The sequence below is a fragment of the Aythya fuligula genome, chromosome 17, assembly GCF_009819795.1.
Source record: "Aythya fuligula isolate bAytFul2 chromosome 17, bAytFul2.pri, whole genome shotgun sequence".
Classification (NCBI taxonomy): domain Eukaryota; kingdom Metazoa; phylum Chordata; class Aves; order Anseriformes; family Anatidae; genus Aythya; species Aythya fuligula.
In genome coordinates this window covers 372,579-390,220 of record NC_045575.1, presented here as the reverse complement: position 1 = coordinate 390,220, position 17,642 = coordinate 372,579, and the positions used below count along the sequence as shown (strand labels likewise).

At 42.4% G+C, this 17,642-nt stretch overlaps 1 protein-coding gene across 5 annotated transcripts in view; it reads right to left on the bottom strand.

Moving 5' to 3' along the window:
* TTC28 (tetratricopeptide repeat domain 28) overlaps positions 1-17,642 on the bottom strand; it is a 152,319-nt gene that overhangs the window by 1,160 nt on the left and 133,517 nt on the right. For 3 of the 5 annotated variants that reach the window (XM_032199208.1, XM_032199209.1, XM_032199212.1), the window contains 9 exons: positions 15,806-15,985; positions 13,990-14,710; positions 12,122-12,246; positions 10,835-11,066; positions 10,308-10,384; positions 8,164-8,187; positions 7,367-7,496; positions 6,177-6,284; positions 166-5,648 (listed from right to left, as the gene is read on the bottom strand). In XM_032199208.1, the coding sequence (XP_032055099.1) occupies positions 4,024-5,648; positions 6,177-6,284; positions 7,367-7,496; positions 8,164-8,187; positions 10,308-10,384; positions 10,835-11,066; positions 12,122-12,246; positions 13,990-14,710; positions 15,806-15,985 (3,222 nt within the window). In that variant the 3' untranslated portion in view covers positions 166-4,023. Of the gene's footprint in view, positions 1-165; positions 5,649-6,176; positions 6,285-7,366; positions 7,497-8,163; positions 8,188-10,307; positions 10,385-10,834; positions 11,067-12,121; positions 12,247-13,989; positions 14,711-15,805; positions 15,986-17,642 lie in introns of those variants that run through there. The other 2 variants (XR_004254001.1, XM_032199211.1) reach the window with 2 other exon arrangements.

Sequence of the window (17,642 nt, the reverse complement as noted above, 5' to 3'; positions counted from 1 at the left end):
AAAAAAATACATTAAGTTCTCAGTGACCCCTCATTTCCACAGGAGAAGTTGAGGACAGCTGTCACCCCATTAGTCACACTTCAAAATTCCAAGCCACCTGCCAGGACAGAGAGCAGTGTGCTAACAAATTTGTTAACAATGTCACCCTAGAACAAGAGACTGGAGTACTGAGAGAACTCATGCTTTAATAGACACTGAAATCACAAAGGAAGAAGGCCAAATGCCTTAGCAATTTCAATAAAAATATGAAAATCTTTTTACATGGTAAATTTCATAATATAAAAAGTTTAATGCTGTCTGGAAACAGTTTTAATTTACAAAAAAAGTCCATATAGGCCAAACATGGCTAACACTGCATACAAGGAGAGCAAGTGCTAAAGGGCTGCTGCTTGGAAGAGTCTTTGCTGACAATCCTTTCTGAGTTATCATCTTCAACGCTCTTTGAAGGTGTTCTGCAACCGAGGGGCCAAGTTTTCCATGCGCATTCGCAACTTTTCTGGTCTGCATGGCAATGCAATAAACCCAAACCATTATCATCACCTAGCCTGAAACTACCAGTGTTTCTTTGCAGATTCACAGATTTTCTGTCCTCCTGTTCTGCACCTTGAAAGAGATGGTCACAGAACCAGTTTGATCTAATGAGAGGAAATACGGCCAAGAGTGATATACATGGGTGTAGCACCCCTTCAATGCTTTTTCCTTGTTTAAATAAGGTATCACGAAAAAGAAGGAAAATCAGTAACCAGTCAGAGTTCAGGCTAACCAACAAAATCAAATTAAACTGGATTTTGTTCAGTGAGATTATTTACTGTTCCCCTTTAGTTTAAGCTAAAGACAGTCAATAAAACAGCTGCAATTAGTATCTCACACAGTAAAATATACTGAATAAAACCAAACTAAAACACATTCTATGGCCTTGGGGAACTGTTGCATGTGGCAGGTTTAATGTGGAAGTTGGTAACACCTAATTCTTATTGCTCACTGTATTAAGCAGTGTTGTCACTTGTACCATGCACAAATACAACAACAACAAATGCATTTAAACTCCACAGAAGGGATTCTAATATCAAATGCAGAACATGTTATTTCCTGAATTTCTCCACATATTGGGCAAACCTGATAAAACTTCTTTTCCTCACAAAGGGGTTGTTTCTCATTCAGGTGGTGGTGGAGTGAGGCACAAGGTGTGTGAAGTGTCTCCCAGACAAGCAAGCATGCATTTTCATGGCTCTCATTAAGCCAATGGAAGTGTCCTCTGTCAAGCTAATGGAAATAAATTTCTCAAAAGACTTGTTCTAGTGACACTCACCTTCCATATTTATACAACACCAATTTCCCAAATACTGAACATCTGAACCTTTCCCCGCTTCTAATACTCCCCTCCCCTTAAAAAAAACAACAACACAATAGAAGAACCACCCCCCACCCCTGATTTATCTCTTTCTGAAAACTTAAAGCCAGTATGAAACCTACTGGCAGCATGAAAATGGTTTGTACCAAAATGGCAGTATAGAATTTCTACAGAGTAAAGATCCTTTAGTTATGGAAGTAAACTACAAGAGGCTTATTTCCGGCATGTTTTGCAGCACTACAGGGAATATTTGCTGTTGCTATAAACAAGAAGCTGCCCACTTCCATCCTGGATGTTCCTGGGATGTCGTTCTAAAAGTTATGCTGGTTGGAAACAGAGTAGGTCACACGGAGTCTGTCAGCAGTCTTGTGACCACAGCAAGCTGCATGATCAGCAACATTGCCATCTATATGACATGCAGATCCTGTGCTGACTCATTTGGGCCCACTATTCTAATTTTTCCCACCTAATGGCGAGAAGATATCTAGCACCAAACCATCTCAGAAAGATGTAATATATAGACAAATAATTTGAATTGTATGAGTTGAATGGGTTTACTCAACTGCTTTGCTACATTGCATAATATGAATAAGTAACTACTCTTTCTTTCTGCACTGAAACTTTTGTGATCAACCATCCATTATTAGCTGACTATAACAACACAGTCCTATATTCTTTGCCTTTAGCACTTGTGTTAATTTCTTGTGATAGTGAAAGCATTCTCCCAACGTCAGTGGATTCTAGAATATACTCTAAGCAAGCGTTTCCTATGTGCACCACAAGTAAGCTGAACCTAAGTAATTTTATATTACAGTATCAGAATTGAATCCTCTGTCCTGCTATCATGCTTTTCCTGCAAGATCCCCCTAAAAATCACAAATGTTCAGGTCCACATTTTCAAGAAGAGCATCCAGACATGACAAGTGCAACAATTATCTGCATCAGCAACGATACTCTAATAAATTTAGAGATCTGACTGCACTCACCATTCAGGTAGTCAGTTGCAAGACTGGAATTTGACTTAAGATCCATGTAAAAGTCAGGGCCTAATTAATAAGCCTCACAACACCTCTGTGAGGTAGGTACGTAAGTATTACTATCCCCACTTAGATAGACAGGGAAGACGAGGCACAGAGAGGTGAAGTGATTAGCCTTCAGTCACTTGACAGATTTTGGGAGTGCATAATAGAAACCAAAAGCCTTGGTAATCCAGTGCTCCGACTTCATAGCACATGGCCTGTGAAACACTTTGCTTGGATCTAAGTGTGCTAAGTTAATATCCAGAGTTTTCAGTGCACATAAATTATCATTTTGATTCTGATTACATCACTGCATTTAATGGCCACTTAAAAAATAATCATCTCCAACTTGATCCACAACACCTAAACACCATCTAGCCTAGGAAAGCTTAGTGTTTTTTACACATCACCTCTGGGGCGCTCTTGGTTCTCTTTTCTCCACAGATCAGAGGGTGCACAGGTTCTGCATACAGCTGGTCTGCATGTCCCCTCACGTCCATGTTCAGACAGCACACTGACACTAACCTATCTCATCCGTGTACACTGGTATACGTGCTCCTGAAGAAACTTGTTTCCTTAGCCAGAGAAAGAGCTCATCAGGGACACATCTGCAGATATTTGGAAAGATCTAGAAGGATCGGAGAAGGATTTATTTGGACAGGTGATTTCTAAATCACACACACTTATGTTACATTCCTGCCTACTGCGAAACTGTAAGATTCACTTTCCTGTGCACACTTAGCAGACACTATGCTGCCCAAATAATTGCCAGGATGAAAATTTCACCATCGTAACACTATGTGCCAGAAAGATTGGAACATTCAATAAAAACAGAACTTGTGTCTCTGGCACAGCCTTACTATCTCATTCTGAGGCTCATCTTGTCCATTATACCCAAAACATTTTTTGGGGAGCAGACCAACCAGCAAAAAATCACCTGAAAGGTTTCCCTCCAGAAAAAAGTTACCTGAGATGCAGATTTTAGAATGGGGCATCTCTCTCCTCTTGTCTGTGTCACCAGCCTTTAAATGATGCAAGAGAACTGCCAGTATCAAGCTGCTATGGAGTTGTATTGCCAGCAATTTCTTGTGTTTTGCTAACAACTTAGCAGAGATACCTAGAGGTGTCTTACCTTGTCCTCTCTGTCAGCCTTTGAAACCAAACAAAGAAACGGCTTGTACTTCTCCAGGCAGAAACTTGTGCACACTTTCTTTGCGGTATAAATGAAAGTTTATACCACTCCTCTCACTTCCCTCTCCAATCCCTGATATGTATAATTTTTGTATAAAAAGACAGCTGAAAAACCTCCTGTTAGGATAAGAAATACAAGTAGGTGGCTTAAAATCTAGTACTTTATGAACAGAACAAGATTTGTTGGACCTGTTGCAGCAAATACGGAACACTACATAGAACCTGTTATCAAGTGAGTCTTGCCAAGGTCCTGTTAAGGGAAACTAAAACCCATCTGTGTAAGACCCATGTTTCTACACAGTAATAGACAGGGCCAATCTGTCATGTTCCTGTGTATCTACAACTGTGGGTATGACCATGGCTTCTTTGATAATATTCTGTGGTTCTACATTGATAAAGGCAAGTGGGCAGAAGCAAATACTTTAACAAGACTCTAAGTCATCAGTTGGTACTCAAGACATTTCAACATTTGGAAGAAGGAAAAAATCTTCCCGGTGATAAGAATTTATAACCATTCCCAGATGGCAGCCTCAAGGGGAGTACGGTTCCTGGAGTGCTACTAGAAGGTGGAGAATGAGCTGATGTCACTGCATTTGGAGTTTCAGGGTGTCTGTGTCCATTTGGAGGGTTCTTTTGTGGAGAAGCAAGTTGTTGCTCAATAGACAGATCCTTCAGCTCCAGCTTATCTGCACTTTCTTCTTTGCTGTGACGTGGAGATAAATTTAGCAAGCTGAGAACATCTTTCTTAGAAGTCATTGTGCCAGGAGCTCCTCGGAGAATCTTTATTGGGCCAGTGGAGTGCTGGGGAGTGTTCTGCCAGAACATCTTTAAGTTGTGAATTGCTTGCACTTTTTCATCAATGGCAGCCATTTTTAATTTGTCTATGTCTGGGGCATCAGCTGGACTTGAACGAGCAGAACCAGCTGAGGAATAAGATAGAGCAGGAGATGGGGTGCTGCCACCAGGAGACTGATGCCCTGAGCTTGGAGAGAGATTTCTGGGTGATTTAGAAATATGAGCACTGTAAGGAGAGCTAGGGTACTTGAGCTTAAAGTGAGGCTGCTCAGTTAAGGACCCATGTAAATCACAACTTGGAGATGGCTGTCCACTGTATTGGCCTGTGCCTTCTTTGTTTGACATCTCCGATGTCGTGGGGCTATTATAGCCAGAACTCACTTTCTGAAGGGATGAACTCCTCGTTGGAGGCTTTGGTTTAATTGCAACAGGTGAAGACTGATTCTTCTGACTAGAGCTGATTGGCCTACTGAATGCACTGGTCTCTGAAGATCTGAATGCAGATATACCCGCTGGCACAGAAGCTGCATCATCTGAATTTTTGCTCTTATTTATTTGGCTACTGCTTCTCTGAAGACGTTCAACAGCAATGAGGTGACTCTGAGTTTCCTCCAGGATTTTTTGAGCCAACTCTTGGGGATCAAGCTTTGGATTACTGTCCTCCTGGGATTTGACAGTGCTGTCAGTCTCAGTACTAGACTGGTCAGATTCTCCAGTATCAGAACTTGCAAGTTTCCCAACTTTTTGGAAAGGTGAGTTTGGACTAGGAATAAGAGTCATTTTAACAGGAGAATTTGGCGTACTTATGCTCCCTTTGGAATTGACAAGTTCTTTAATACCTCCAGTTTGACCAGTTTGGGGATGTTTGTTATCTGGGGAAAATCTTGTTTTTATATTTTCTTGGTAACTGGCCAAAGGCTCATTGCTGATTATAGAAAAACCTTCATACTCTTCCTCATCTTTGCTGGCCACAGTGCTGGTTTGTGGTGACAACTGGCTCTGTATTGCAGGCCTATGCAGATAGATGTTCTTTGGCCTCTCATAGTCCTGACGTCCTCTGTGTCCCACACCATCTGGCATGCTCTCCGGCTTGGAAACAAAACTCATGGAAGAGGCAATAGAGCTCAGGCTATATACAGAAATGGCATCTGATGCAATGCTGTCTGGACAAGTAGGAGAGAATGGTGGGTTTTGATACTGGGGTACAGGGTTGGAAATAGACTGAGCAGAAGCCAGTGACTCTAGTGATGAGGAACTGTCCAGGCTAAGGCGCTTAGGCAGCTCTGTAGAATCTAAAAAAAAGAAAAAAGAAAAAAGTACAAGCATGCCCCTAGATACACAGTAATATGAAATAAAACCAAGTAATGTTCTTATCAGAATTAAGAGGAAATGCTACAAAGCATGCACTATTCTACTTTAAAAGAAAAATAGCAAAACAAAATTAAAAAAGGAACCAACAACCTACTACTTAGGTGAGAAAAATAATGTGCGCAGACCAGGAAATGCATGGACAGGAACCTCAGACCAAGTATCCTAGAGCAAAACTTTGGGAACTTGTCAATTGATTATGATTTTATATCTCAAAATCTTCCAGTTGCTGGAGTCTATTCCCAGCTTTGACCTCAGCCAAGTCTTAGTGTTTGTTTTCCATAAGAAAAATACATTTGCTGCACCTCTTGTATGATGTATGGTCTATGATGCATGTATGACGATGAATGCATGATGTCTGCAAAAGGTAAGAGTGTGAGATTACAACATAAGCCATTCTGATCAAATTATCAGATGGTTATAGGAGCAAAAACTTCTGTAAGTAGCTTTACCAAAAAGTGCCAGCAAGGACTGTAGAGCAAAGTGCATGGTCCTTCTATTAGCTTGTTTCCCAGTTTTCAGAATCACCTCCTCTTGCCCAACTTCACAAAGGTCAAAACCTGTAGTGGAATACAGAGCAAAAAATCACACCTCGTAAAAAGTTCCCATGTCCTACAGAAGTGTCATCTTGTTTATAACACAAACAGAACAAAGAGATATGAAATCCTGCAGTGTCCTGGAATGATGTCTCCTTACTTACAATATACTTTTTGCTGGTTTGGTTTTATTACTATTTAACACACCTTCTTGTGAGCCTTACTGGGCTGGACATATTCAACACACACATACACAAATCGGTCTGGTCCGAACTGATATACAAATGCACTGGTCGGTATTTTAGCTACAAATTATATCCAATTATCAGGGAATGATGGACTAAATGCATCTCAGGGGACAGGGTCTCACATGGCCCTAGCGTTCATTCTTGAATCCAAAGCTTTCTCACAGGAATGGGTCTGAAGAAGAACAAAAAACTTGGAATTTAGCAAATGAGGCCCGGGCAGCAAGAGGCATAAATGTATGAGAGAAACGATGTTAAGCTTTTATGAGCTCTTCATGTAGTCTTCTTGGACATCTCTTTCTGCCTCTTCCATGCAAAGCCCTTCTTCTAAACAGCAGCCAAGCCAGAATAAATCCTAGTTTAATACTTAGTTCTCATCTGCCTCTTCTGTAGAATGTAGACCCTGGTACATACTATCACCCTGACATGCCCTGTCCTTGTCCATTGTGCAGGTTTCCCAGATGAAGGAATGATTGGTTCACTGCAGGTAGAAGACCAGAAGCAAACTCACAAGTATGTATTATGAACAACAGTGAATCAGGATCCTGAAATAAAAACAGGGTTTAAACCAACCTGACAGCACCAAGCTGCTGTAAACTCTGAAATCCATATTCTGCTGACTTAGGGTAAGTTTTGGGGCATGAGAGAAATACACAGCACTGGCCAAACAGTGAGTGAAAAGTCTGTGTATGTGAGCTGGTAGAGATGTACTGAGCAGTCAGGGATCACATCCAGAGATGCAGAGACCAAAAAGAACCCAGACAAACAAATCTAAAGCTGTGAGATTTATTGCTACTTCAAGCCACCATATAGAACTAGCAATAGTTTTTAGAAAGATAATAGAAAGAGGTGTTTTCCTACCTAAAGCTGCCAGAAACTCATGACAGCCAGGAAGCCTCCAAAGTTGGACACTGATGGAAACCTGGATTGGTGCAGAGGAGAAATCTTGTTCTTTCTCACCTGCCTGAAGTTGAACCAGGACTTGATGTAGCTGAAAGTAACAATGCAAACATTAGCCATTCCTTAGAAATTAAATAACTGCTTTTCTGACAATCACAGCTAAGGAAATACACTGCACACAGCCCTTCCCCTGTACACCTGTACTCTCAGCTGCTGGTCCTGAATGGAGCAGTGGGATGAAAGGTCTGAGCACAGGGAGCAGTCCAGAAACAGCAATGATGGACAAACTTGAACAGCGGCAAATCTAGAGACAGAGCAGGAGTGAGGGTCGGGGGTGTGGCAAGCAGAAACTGAGCAAGGAGAAGGAAGGAAGACTTTCCTAATACCTCTATGGTCTCCCAGGAATGAATCGTCTCAACTGTTCTCAAGGCACAGGAGTAGCAAAGTTGAGAAAAAAAATGTGTTTATAAAGATCTGACACAAATTAAGGTGCCAAGATCCCATCTAACTCAAAAACACAGCCAGAGCAGGAAGGATGGAAAGTCATTAATCAGGGACCAGCTAACCTCAGGACCACCCATCTCTTCCAACCCACAAAGGCTTACGCAGTCTTTTTTCCACATTAGCACCATGGAGCAAATTCCAGGCCTGAAAGCAGGGTGAAGACACTACCCTGCAGCTCAGGAAAATGGCTCTGCAGTGACCAAGGCATTTAATCCTGCATAGCAGCGTCACTCCCCAGTGCATGTAATACTCACCATTCCCACAACATTTTTAACAGCCTTCATGCAGCAAATAACAAAGAAGGAAAAGAGAGGAGAAAAGAAAGAAAGAACACAGGTTATTCTGTGCTATAAAATGCCTGTAACAGGGAGTCCTGCAGTGCAGGGACACATCCACATGCAAAACAGCATCCTGACTGGCAAGATGCTCTGTTCTGAGAAAGAAGGGAGCAATGGAAATGATTTGTGCTATGAATCAGTAGCCCGGCAGTGTGGGAACAGGCAGCTGGAATCTGGGAGTGCCCAGCTCATTACAATCAACTCAGACACATAGCAGGCATATACCCAGTCCAACCCACATTCTGGCAGAAGACAACATAAAACAAGCCCTTCTCTTGTTTTCTCTGGGATACATTATTGGCACTTAAATATTCAACAATCCCTAGTTTTTCCTTGTATGTGTAGTGCTACCAGAGTTTGTTCTTTTGTGTTTCCTGCCTTCCATTTTGCACTAAAGGTAAGTATTTTCTATTCAGAGCAAGAGATCAAGCTCCCTGCCTTGCTGCTTCAGTAACATCAAGAGCACCTGCTCCCTTACAACATCAATCAGCTTTACTGGAAAGACAGAAAAAAGCAACACCCACTGACCGAGCTGTTCGTAATTATGCTTCAGTTTTGAACAAAGTCTTCTCTCCTTTGGGACAGGCAGAGCCTTATCTCACCAACTGAACCGCTGAGAATAATGAGGGGAGAAAAGCAAGTAACAGCAGCAGATGTGAGAGCTAAGCTGAAAAATCCTGACTTGTAACCAGATAGATTCTTGTGCAAAAGGGAATTCTGCCTAGGGCTTGGGCTATAGAAGAACATTTGCAAAAACAATGCAATACCCTTGCCAATACTTACTGCAAGGGGCAACTGAGGAAATAGTAAGTGCATCTTTTGCTAGTCATCAACAGCCATCTGAACATTTTGGGTGATGTAATTATCTAAGGCAAGACAACAATCACAAAGTAAAGTCGTTGACACTGTCACACATTCAGATCTACTGGAATGTCATTCTCTACGCATCATACCCCATTTACTCTGGGCCTTCCTCTGGAGCTAAGGAGGAAAAAATAACCCTGCTATTCAACAACAGAAGTCTCAGACGCTAACAGAAGAACCAAGGAAAGAAATCAAAATGCCATAAAGGGCAAGCCATTAGAAATATCCCATATGTTATTGTAAATTCTGGCAAGAAACTCCTTGAACGTAGTCAAATGGATGGACAAAGCAGGCTTCTTAATGGATCATTACAAAGCTGTTACTTTGTATTTTGTGCAGATAAGACTCACAATGACAGAAACTACTCTCTAAAACTACACAGGGATAAACCCAGATATTTACCATGGTACTCCCCTATAACATTTCTGCATGGAAAAGGGGGAAAAGAAAGTGAGCTTTTCACCTATTAACTATGTGCAGTGTGTTCACTTACTAAGGCAAGCACTAACATAAACCTCATTAGAGGAGCAGTCAGGACAGTAAAAAACATATAAAGGAAAGCCAGCCAGGCCAGTGGCACAGAATAAGGTTAGGTTCTGCTAGGCATGCTACAAAGACTGGTAAGAGAAAGGAATGTCAAGGAGATGGGTTGTATGTCTGTGTAGGGGGCACGACTCCCACAGCCACAGGGTGGCAATGCCTTTCTCTTAAAGAAGGTGAATTCTTTCAGCAGAGCAACAAGCACTCAAACCAGAAGAAGCACAGGCCTGATAAAGTTCTCAGACAGAGCATTGTCCAAAGTCAGGTAATTCCTTGAAGTATTGGTAATTACAGTGGGCAAAGATGAGCCAACATGGGCCTTGAATAGGATAGCCAAAAAACAATTAGTGCTTCTACCACTAATTTCCCATATTTTGCTTCCCCCTCACTGTAGTACATATTATGTTTTCACTTCTGCCCCTGAACTGGGAGACCCTTGCAAGGCCATGCAGCCCAACAACATACCTGCATTTCACCCTTCTGGACACACACTTTCATTCACACAAACAGAAAAATTTATAATTTCAACCCTGAAGATTCCTAGCAGCCTCTGGGGCTGATAAACCAGGGCATAAACTGTTCTGTGTGTTTCTGAATTTACTGACCTGGGAAGAACCATTTGGAAACTGGTACTGGAGAAGAACCTCCCAACTTACCCTGTTGATAAGCTGTTCTCCTGTTTCTGAAGCTGTGATAAGTTTACAAAGTGCCTGAAGTGCAGGGTTAGGCAAACCTGAAAAATATCAAAAAAAAAACAGGGATTGTTCAATACTTGTCGCGTGCCTGCTAGAAATGCAACAATCTGAACAGAATATAACTTCAGATAACTCCTAAAGCCTCTCTCCCCCATTACTGAATGGTTCTGAAAACAGTGTCAATTTCCAGAAAAAAAAGTTTTCTCAACTTTGTATTTGATTATACAGTTTCTGACTGACAGCTGGAAGAAGAAAAAGTCATATCATACTTCTCAGATACTGGACCCGGAGGTAAATGATTACAATCTATGACAAAATTTACAGTACAAATCTAATTCTAGAGCATCTGTCCTGTTAAATGCTTTTATTTAATTGCTGTAGAAACCTAGAACAACAGCACCATTTTGCAGGGTTACATCAAAGGCAGGGAAAGGCAGATGTCTGCTTGGATGTATGAGAACAGAGCCCACAGCTGGCCTGCTTCTTACCTAGGAGGGACTGTATGGTGGTGCTGCACTGCTGCAGCCGCTCACCAGGGTCAGAGGTTGGGAAGAACACTGCTGCTGGAAGGCCACTGGCTGGGGGGTCCAACCGAAATCCTACTGCAGTGAGTAGTGCCTGCCAGCCTGGGATGCCACCAACTTTATTCTCCACGCTTTGTTGGGAGGTATACATGGAGTTGTGCTGCCCATTCTGGATTCGCTGCAATGATTTCTCCACCTGTGGGGAAAATACAGCACGAGCTCATTCTAAAAACGATTTTTGCTAACCACCTCATTTTTCACATTAAAGATGCAGGAACTATGGGCAGAGCAATGCTGATGCTGAACTTGGCTTGTCACAACCAGAAGGATGCTACTGCCCTTGAAAACACAGGCTTCAGTATCTCAACACTCACAGCTTTAAAATCACTATGATGACTGTCACTGGTCTCTTGGATCCTGGGGAATTGAATGCCACAGGAAACAAAGTACCAGTTTGATTGTGATCATCTCCTATAAGCCTGGCAGCTGCATTTGTCCACACAGGATGACTCACTGTCAGGTTCCAGTCTCCTGAGTACACTGTGCATTACCAGGCAACAGTGTGAAGCTATACAGTAAATAGTAAAGAGAGAGAAGTGTCCACAATACCAGCAACTGGGATGACGAGCAATACTCATAGGTTTCCATCATCCCAAGGATACTCCACATTCCTGTGGGACCACAGAAGACACACCGGAAAGAAAAATACTAAAAATCATGAGATTATTCTTGTCATCTGGCAGCTTGACCTCAGTCCTGCTGCTCCCCACAGAAGGTGACTGCCAAATATGGGAACAGAAGTGCCCCATGTCCAAGTACGCAAAGAGCCTGCGTTCACTAGCTCTGCATCTCTGTGACTGCTTCTTTGCCATGTCCATAGCTATTTTCTTGTAGAAACAATTAACCCCAATCATAATCTCATTTTTAAATCACAGACCCAAATCAACAACTCATGCAAATCAGGTATGTCTGGGGAAGATTTTGCCACAATACAGTTAGCATCTGCTCTGGGGACCACATAAAGTGTCCCACTCTTTTCACATTGACCCAAAGTTTTAGCAAGATAACATTACTGTAAGAGAGAAGATGTGAAGGTTTATATTCAACTGTGAGTGGTTACACATCAGGTTATCCGTCTTCCCATTCTTCATTTACAGATGCATACCCATAGGTAACATCATCTCTCTACTACATGGGCTCCAATGCCCCTCCCTGTACCTGCTGGGTGCTGTAGTGTTTCCTTTCTCTTACCAGATGTAGCAGGACACGCAGGGCATCTCGTGCCCTTTCAGGATGCTGCAGAATCTCAGTCAGGGCCTGTCCTACTAGCGAAGAAGGGCTGTTCAGCTTCATGTCACTCCCAATAAGCATGAAGCCTGCAGGGTCCAGATAAGAGACTTACTGAGAATTGAAACAGACTGAGAATCTCTCATTTATTACAGGAAACATGCAAAACAGAAGATATCCTCTGCCCTTTCAGACTAATGGAATAATGGTTTACTGTACACTGCACAGTTACAGTCTTTTCCTAAAGTTGCTATGCACTCACTGCCCAGTTCTATAGAATGAACTTCCAGAAAACTTCTGCATGCTTCTTATCATCCTCTGTTAAACCAAAACTGTACTCCTGCTCAAGCAAGTGGAAAAATACTGTCTTGCATCTAAACCTGTCCTAGCACGTCCCATGTCTCCTTTACAGCAGCAGAAATCAAATGATGCAAAAACAGTGCTCACAGAAACGGAACTCAGAAAAGCGAGAGCCTTCCTTGTCTTGGTCAAAAACCTGCCTTGGCTTATGTACCATATAAATGCTACCTTACCCAAACATCAGCACAAGGAACTCTGCCTATCCCTTCTCATCTACAAGGTATGTGGATATCTGTCCTTGCTCTGGTGCTCTGTCCGAGACTCACCACCAAGAGTCAAAGGTGGAAGCCAGGGACATGCTTACATATCATGGAAGAGGCAATACTAAGAAAGCCTGAGCGGCTGTAATCCCCTACTTGGTGGTAATGCCAAGCACCTGTGTCCAGGCTCATTCTGTTTTGCCTAAGAAGTGGTCACTTGTTTTTTTTTGAATGGTCTTTCCTTTGAGACAACAAAGTCTTACAAGGAAAATAAAATACAAATGGTACTGTGGACTCTTAATGTAAACTCAGATCCAATCTGATATTCTCTGAATCATGTCTTAACATTGGACTCAACAAGCTCAAATCACTCTGTCAGACTTCCTCCAAGTAACAAGCTGAGCGTTTCCTGCTCCTATGGCTACAAACAGTTTATATCAGAGCCATATCCACATCAGCTGTCTCATCTAAAAAATACAGTACTGCTGCCTGTGCAAAACCAGGCATTTGGGGAGTGCTTGCAGCTTTCAAAAACACAAGACTTGTGCTGAGAAAAACAAACAAACAAACCCCTAAAAACTAAAACCAGCTAATTTGCAATTATCCCAGTAGCATTGTTGAACTCCAAGACTTGGTCTTTCTGAATCTCAACTCATTAATCAAATTGAGAAGAAGCAAACTCCAGCACTGTACCCCAGGGCTTACGCTGCTGAGAAATTTCCAGTGGAAGCAAGGGAAACCTCTCTGCTAAACAGACCAAAGGAGTAAGCCCTGTAAGGCTTATGGCATGAAAATCGTAACTACTGATTGCTGCTACAGATTCTAGAAGTACTACTCTTGCCTTCTTGTTAGATTTTCACTACATTCTCATTAAAAAAGTTCTGTTAATTTTCTCCAGCTAATTGTATCCCAAGCATACAGCAAGAAATTTGCCCCTATAAATTTCAAACATGCAGTGGAGTCGCTGTATCACACATTTCTTTACAGTCATGAAATCACTGTAACAAAACACACTTTACCTTGCAATTGCTTTAGATTATGTCTAATCTGTAGCAATTTTACTATACAATGAAATACTGCTGTTTTCCATGACACTGACTTCTAGCCACACTCAGATGAATCAGGGCTTGAAACAGCAGCTGCATTCTGGGCGAGCACAGGGAACATGCTACTCCCAACTACCTGCTAACACCTTGCTTAACTCAAACTATTTGGCATAAGAGCCTTTCCCAGAAACCAAATTTTGTTCATCAAAAGGCAGATTCTTCCTACCTGCCCAGTTGGATGGATGGGAGAACTGCTTGCTGCTCTGTACAGTTTTCATCGCTTCACCAAGGGCTGCACTGGCTTTCATCCCATTTAAGAGGGAGGAATAGAAGGCATGCACAAACATTTTGGAAGCAGCCACTGGAACTGGCCAGAGTGACACGAGGACACACTGAGTCCCGGCAGCCAGGAATGCTCTTGTCAAGCCAATGACTCCATCAGCAGTGACTTTGCTGTTGGATTCTTGGTAAGAGCCAAGAACCACTAATTTAACAGGAAGCCGCAGATCCAGGACATCAGCTGCAGTCAGCAGAAACTCCTGAAGAGGAGGACAGTCTGAGATGCTCTCCACATCACTGGCATCATCCTGCATCCGAAGGGATTCTGGGATTGTGTAGGGATTCCCAAATGAACTCTTGCTGCTGACTGGATTGCTGTCAGTGTTGGGTGTCAGGACCAGAGCAGCCAGCTTCCAGGAGACATGGGTTGCAAAATGGACGCATTCTGCCTGAGTGAGGGCACTCATCACTCTCTCTTTTGTTGCTGCACTGCCAACTAAGGGTTGGCAGCCAAGTAACTCAGATACCATAAATGCTTCCTCTTCTGCAGAGGGCATAGGTCCCCATAGCCACCTGTCCATAACTGCTGAAGGGAGCTTGGGATTCCCTATGACAGCTGCCATTGAGGTAGAACTGGAGTAAGCAGGAGTACTCTTCCTCACATGGGACTACAGAGAGAAAAAGAAAGCAAAAGAGGGCTTCAAAGCTCTGTCTGTTAAGGTGTTGGTAGAAAAACATCCCATCTCCTTGGCTCTAAACAGAAGTCTGGTTGTCGTAACTATAATAAAGCTTTGCATTTCATTAGTTTATTCCATTTAACTATTCCAAGGAACATCTCCACTTTAGTCCAGTCAGGATTTCTATCCCCACTTCTTAGGAGAACAAATAGATAAGAATAGAAAGGAACAGACTTAGCCCAGGTCACGCTAGAGGGCTGTAGCAGCGTTAAAAGTGCAAAGAAGATCCCAGTTTCCCATCTTAAAGGAGGATTATTGGTAATCATTGGTTTCTGGCACTTGTATTTCAAGGATCAGCATCTCCACTGTCAGCAGCATGGTACTGCATGCAACTGATTACTGGGGCCTGATACTGACTGGAAAAGCCTAATCCCTACATGAGTAATAGAAAAAAATCAGACCCTTTCGGTGTTCCAGTGACTGTGTTTAACACAGTGCAAGGCAAGACATGCAGCAAAACACTGCTCAGCAAAAACAGATTCTCCCTGGAGATGTGCACCTTAGAAAAGCTGATGGTTGTTGCTATACATCAGCATGAAGATATTTCTGAAAGATTTGCCGGCAGTATTGGCTTTGCCTTATGGCTTCATTATCATGAGACATTAATGGCCTTCTCCACACAGAAAGCTGAGAAGCAAACATACCAGAATGTGATAGGACAGTTAACTCACCAAGGAAGCTCAGTATATATCACAAACACCTACGTCTCTGCAGTCTGCTGTGTAGCTCCACACCCCAGGACATGCCACCCTTTAGAAGAGGATATCCATTCCCTTTGTTCTTCCAGGCATGCCTGGGGTTGTGATTTTGTGCTGCAGAAACTACACCAGAGTCTACTTCACACACAACTGGGGTGCTCGACATGCTCATCAGCCCTGGAAGTGCCTTGGGAAGATGGTACATTTGTGGCTTCTATTCTTTGACTGGTGTAGCAGGACAGAATTGCTGCTATTCCAGCATGTATAGGAACTTACAACTCAGAAAAAAGGTTCTATGAAAAGAAGGTTTTATAAGGCAATGTCAGACCTTGGAGCTGGGATTCAGTGACTGGATGGATGGCACTGCAATTAGGCTGAAGCGCTCATAGAGGTACTCATTGGAGGAACTGCCCTTCAGGAGAGCAAAAGGAATGAGGTACAGTTCTCCCTCCAGAACCAGTATCAGCTGGCGGTGGCGGCCAACAGGCCCACTGGAATGCATCAAGCCCTGTGAAGTAAAGAGATAGATTCAGTTTGGTCCTTTCACTCCAGCAGTTCCCAGCCTGCAGTCAAAAGTGTCAGGCTCTAGTCTGACCCAACCCCATGGTTTGGAAATATCCACATCAGAATTACTCTCTGTGTGAATGCAGATGCAGTGACTGGTAGACACACAGTGGCATTGGACAGTTCTATAAAGCTGGATTGTTGCTTATCTGTGCGTGAACAAACCCATTCTGGTGAAAGGGCCTCGAGTCCACTAAACACGCTCTGTAGTCATGCACAGCTGAAACATGTTTGCTGGGACCTAGTCTCATCACAGTGCAGCAACTCCTCCAGCTGCTGTGTAAACTCTTTATCATTCCCAACCACCCATATCTTGTAAATATTACTAGTACCTCATCCTTTGAAAGAGAATGCTTTTTCTAGTATTGAACTTCAAAACAGCAGCTTCTCATATAAAAGTAAAAAATCCACAGATAGACTGTCTGTATGGCTTGCAATTCTACATGTAGATGCTTGACACTGTAATTAACCAAGAGTCACAAATACAGGTTTAAACAGAGAGTAACTTTTGGATGGAGATGTGAGACAGATTAATAAACAGAAAAGATGCAACTGGGCACACACAATGACAACTGCTCCTGGTCCCGTATAACTGTGGGAATTTCAGTCTTATTTCACAGTATCACAGAATGGCTGAGGTTGGAAGGAACCTCTGGAAGCCATCTGGTCCAACCCCACTCCTCAAGCCGGGATACCTAGAGCAGGTTACCCTGGACCATATCCAAGCAAATTTTTTTTTTTTTTTTTTTATCTTGTGTGTTGTAAAAATAATTAGTTATCACCTCAGGACAGAGGAACTTCAAAGCATTTACATTCGCTCCAGCTTAAATACCTGCACAGCAGCAAAAAAAGGTCTAAAGGACCAATGCAAAATGGCATTAAATTTCTAAGCAATTGTACACCTTTAAGGTAGAGTGGCAGCCGTATGTTGGCCTGGTAAATAAACCATTTGTTTAAAGATGAAACCTCGCGTCTCACCCAAGCCTGTGCTAAGTCCTCTACTCGACATAGTTTTGGAGATAACCAGTTCAAGCAGTGTTGTTTCATTTTTTCTCTAGACCAACTGATGTTCCCAAAAACAAGCTAATTTTACATTATTCACAGCAGGGTGGAGACAAAGACCTAATATGCAGGACTTTAAGTTCTTATAAGAATTTTTATTTCAAACCATTTGATCTCCATCAGACGTATCAAATATGTGTTTTGATAGGAGAAAACCAGCTACTTAGGCTACTAGGCAAATGAACATGAAACTGCCTGTACCCATTTCAAGTAGATTTCTGAACTAGATTCCAATGTCTCCAAAACTGACTTCTTGATGGAAATTCTGGGCCTTCAACAGAACAGTAGAAAAGGTAGTGTATTTTTCAAACACATCGCTTACATTTCATAAATAACACAGCCCCCCCAAAACAAACAAAACCAACCAAACAAAAACCCAACAACTCTGAGGCCTCACTCTTTTTTTGGAAGAAATAACACCCATGTTCTACCTCCTTTCTGTTATTTATCAAATGTTAATCCCTTTGAGATCTCTGCTTTAGAGAAAACTTATTTCAGCTGAGTTCCCATTTAACAGGGGACAGAAGAATCTTCTTTAT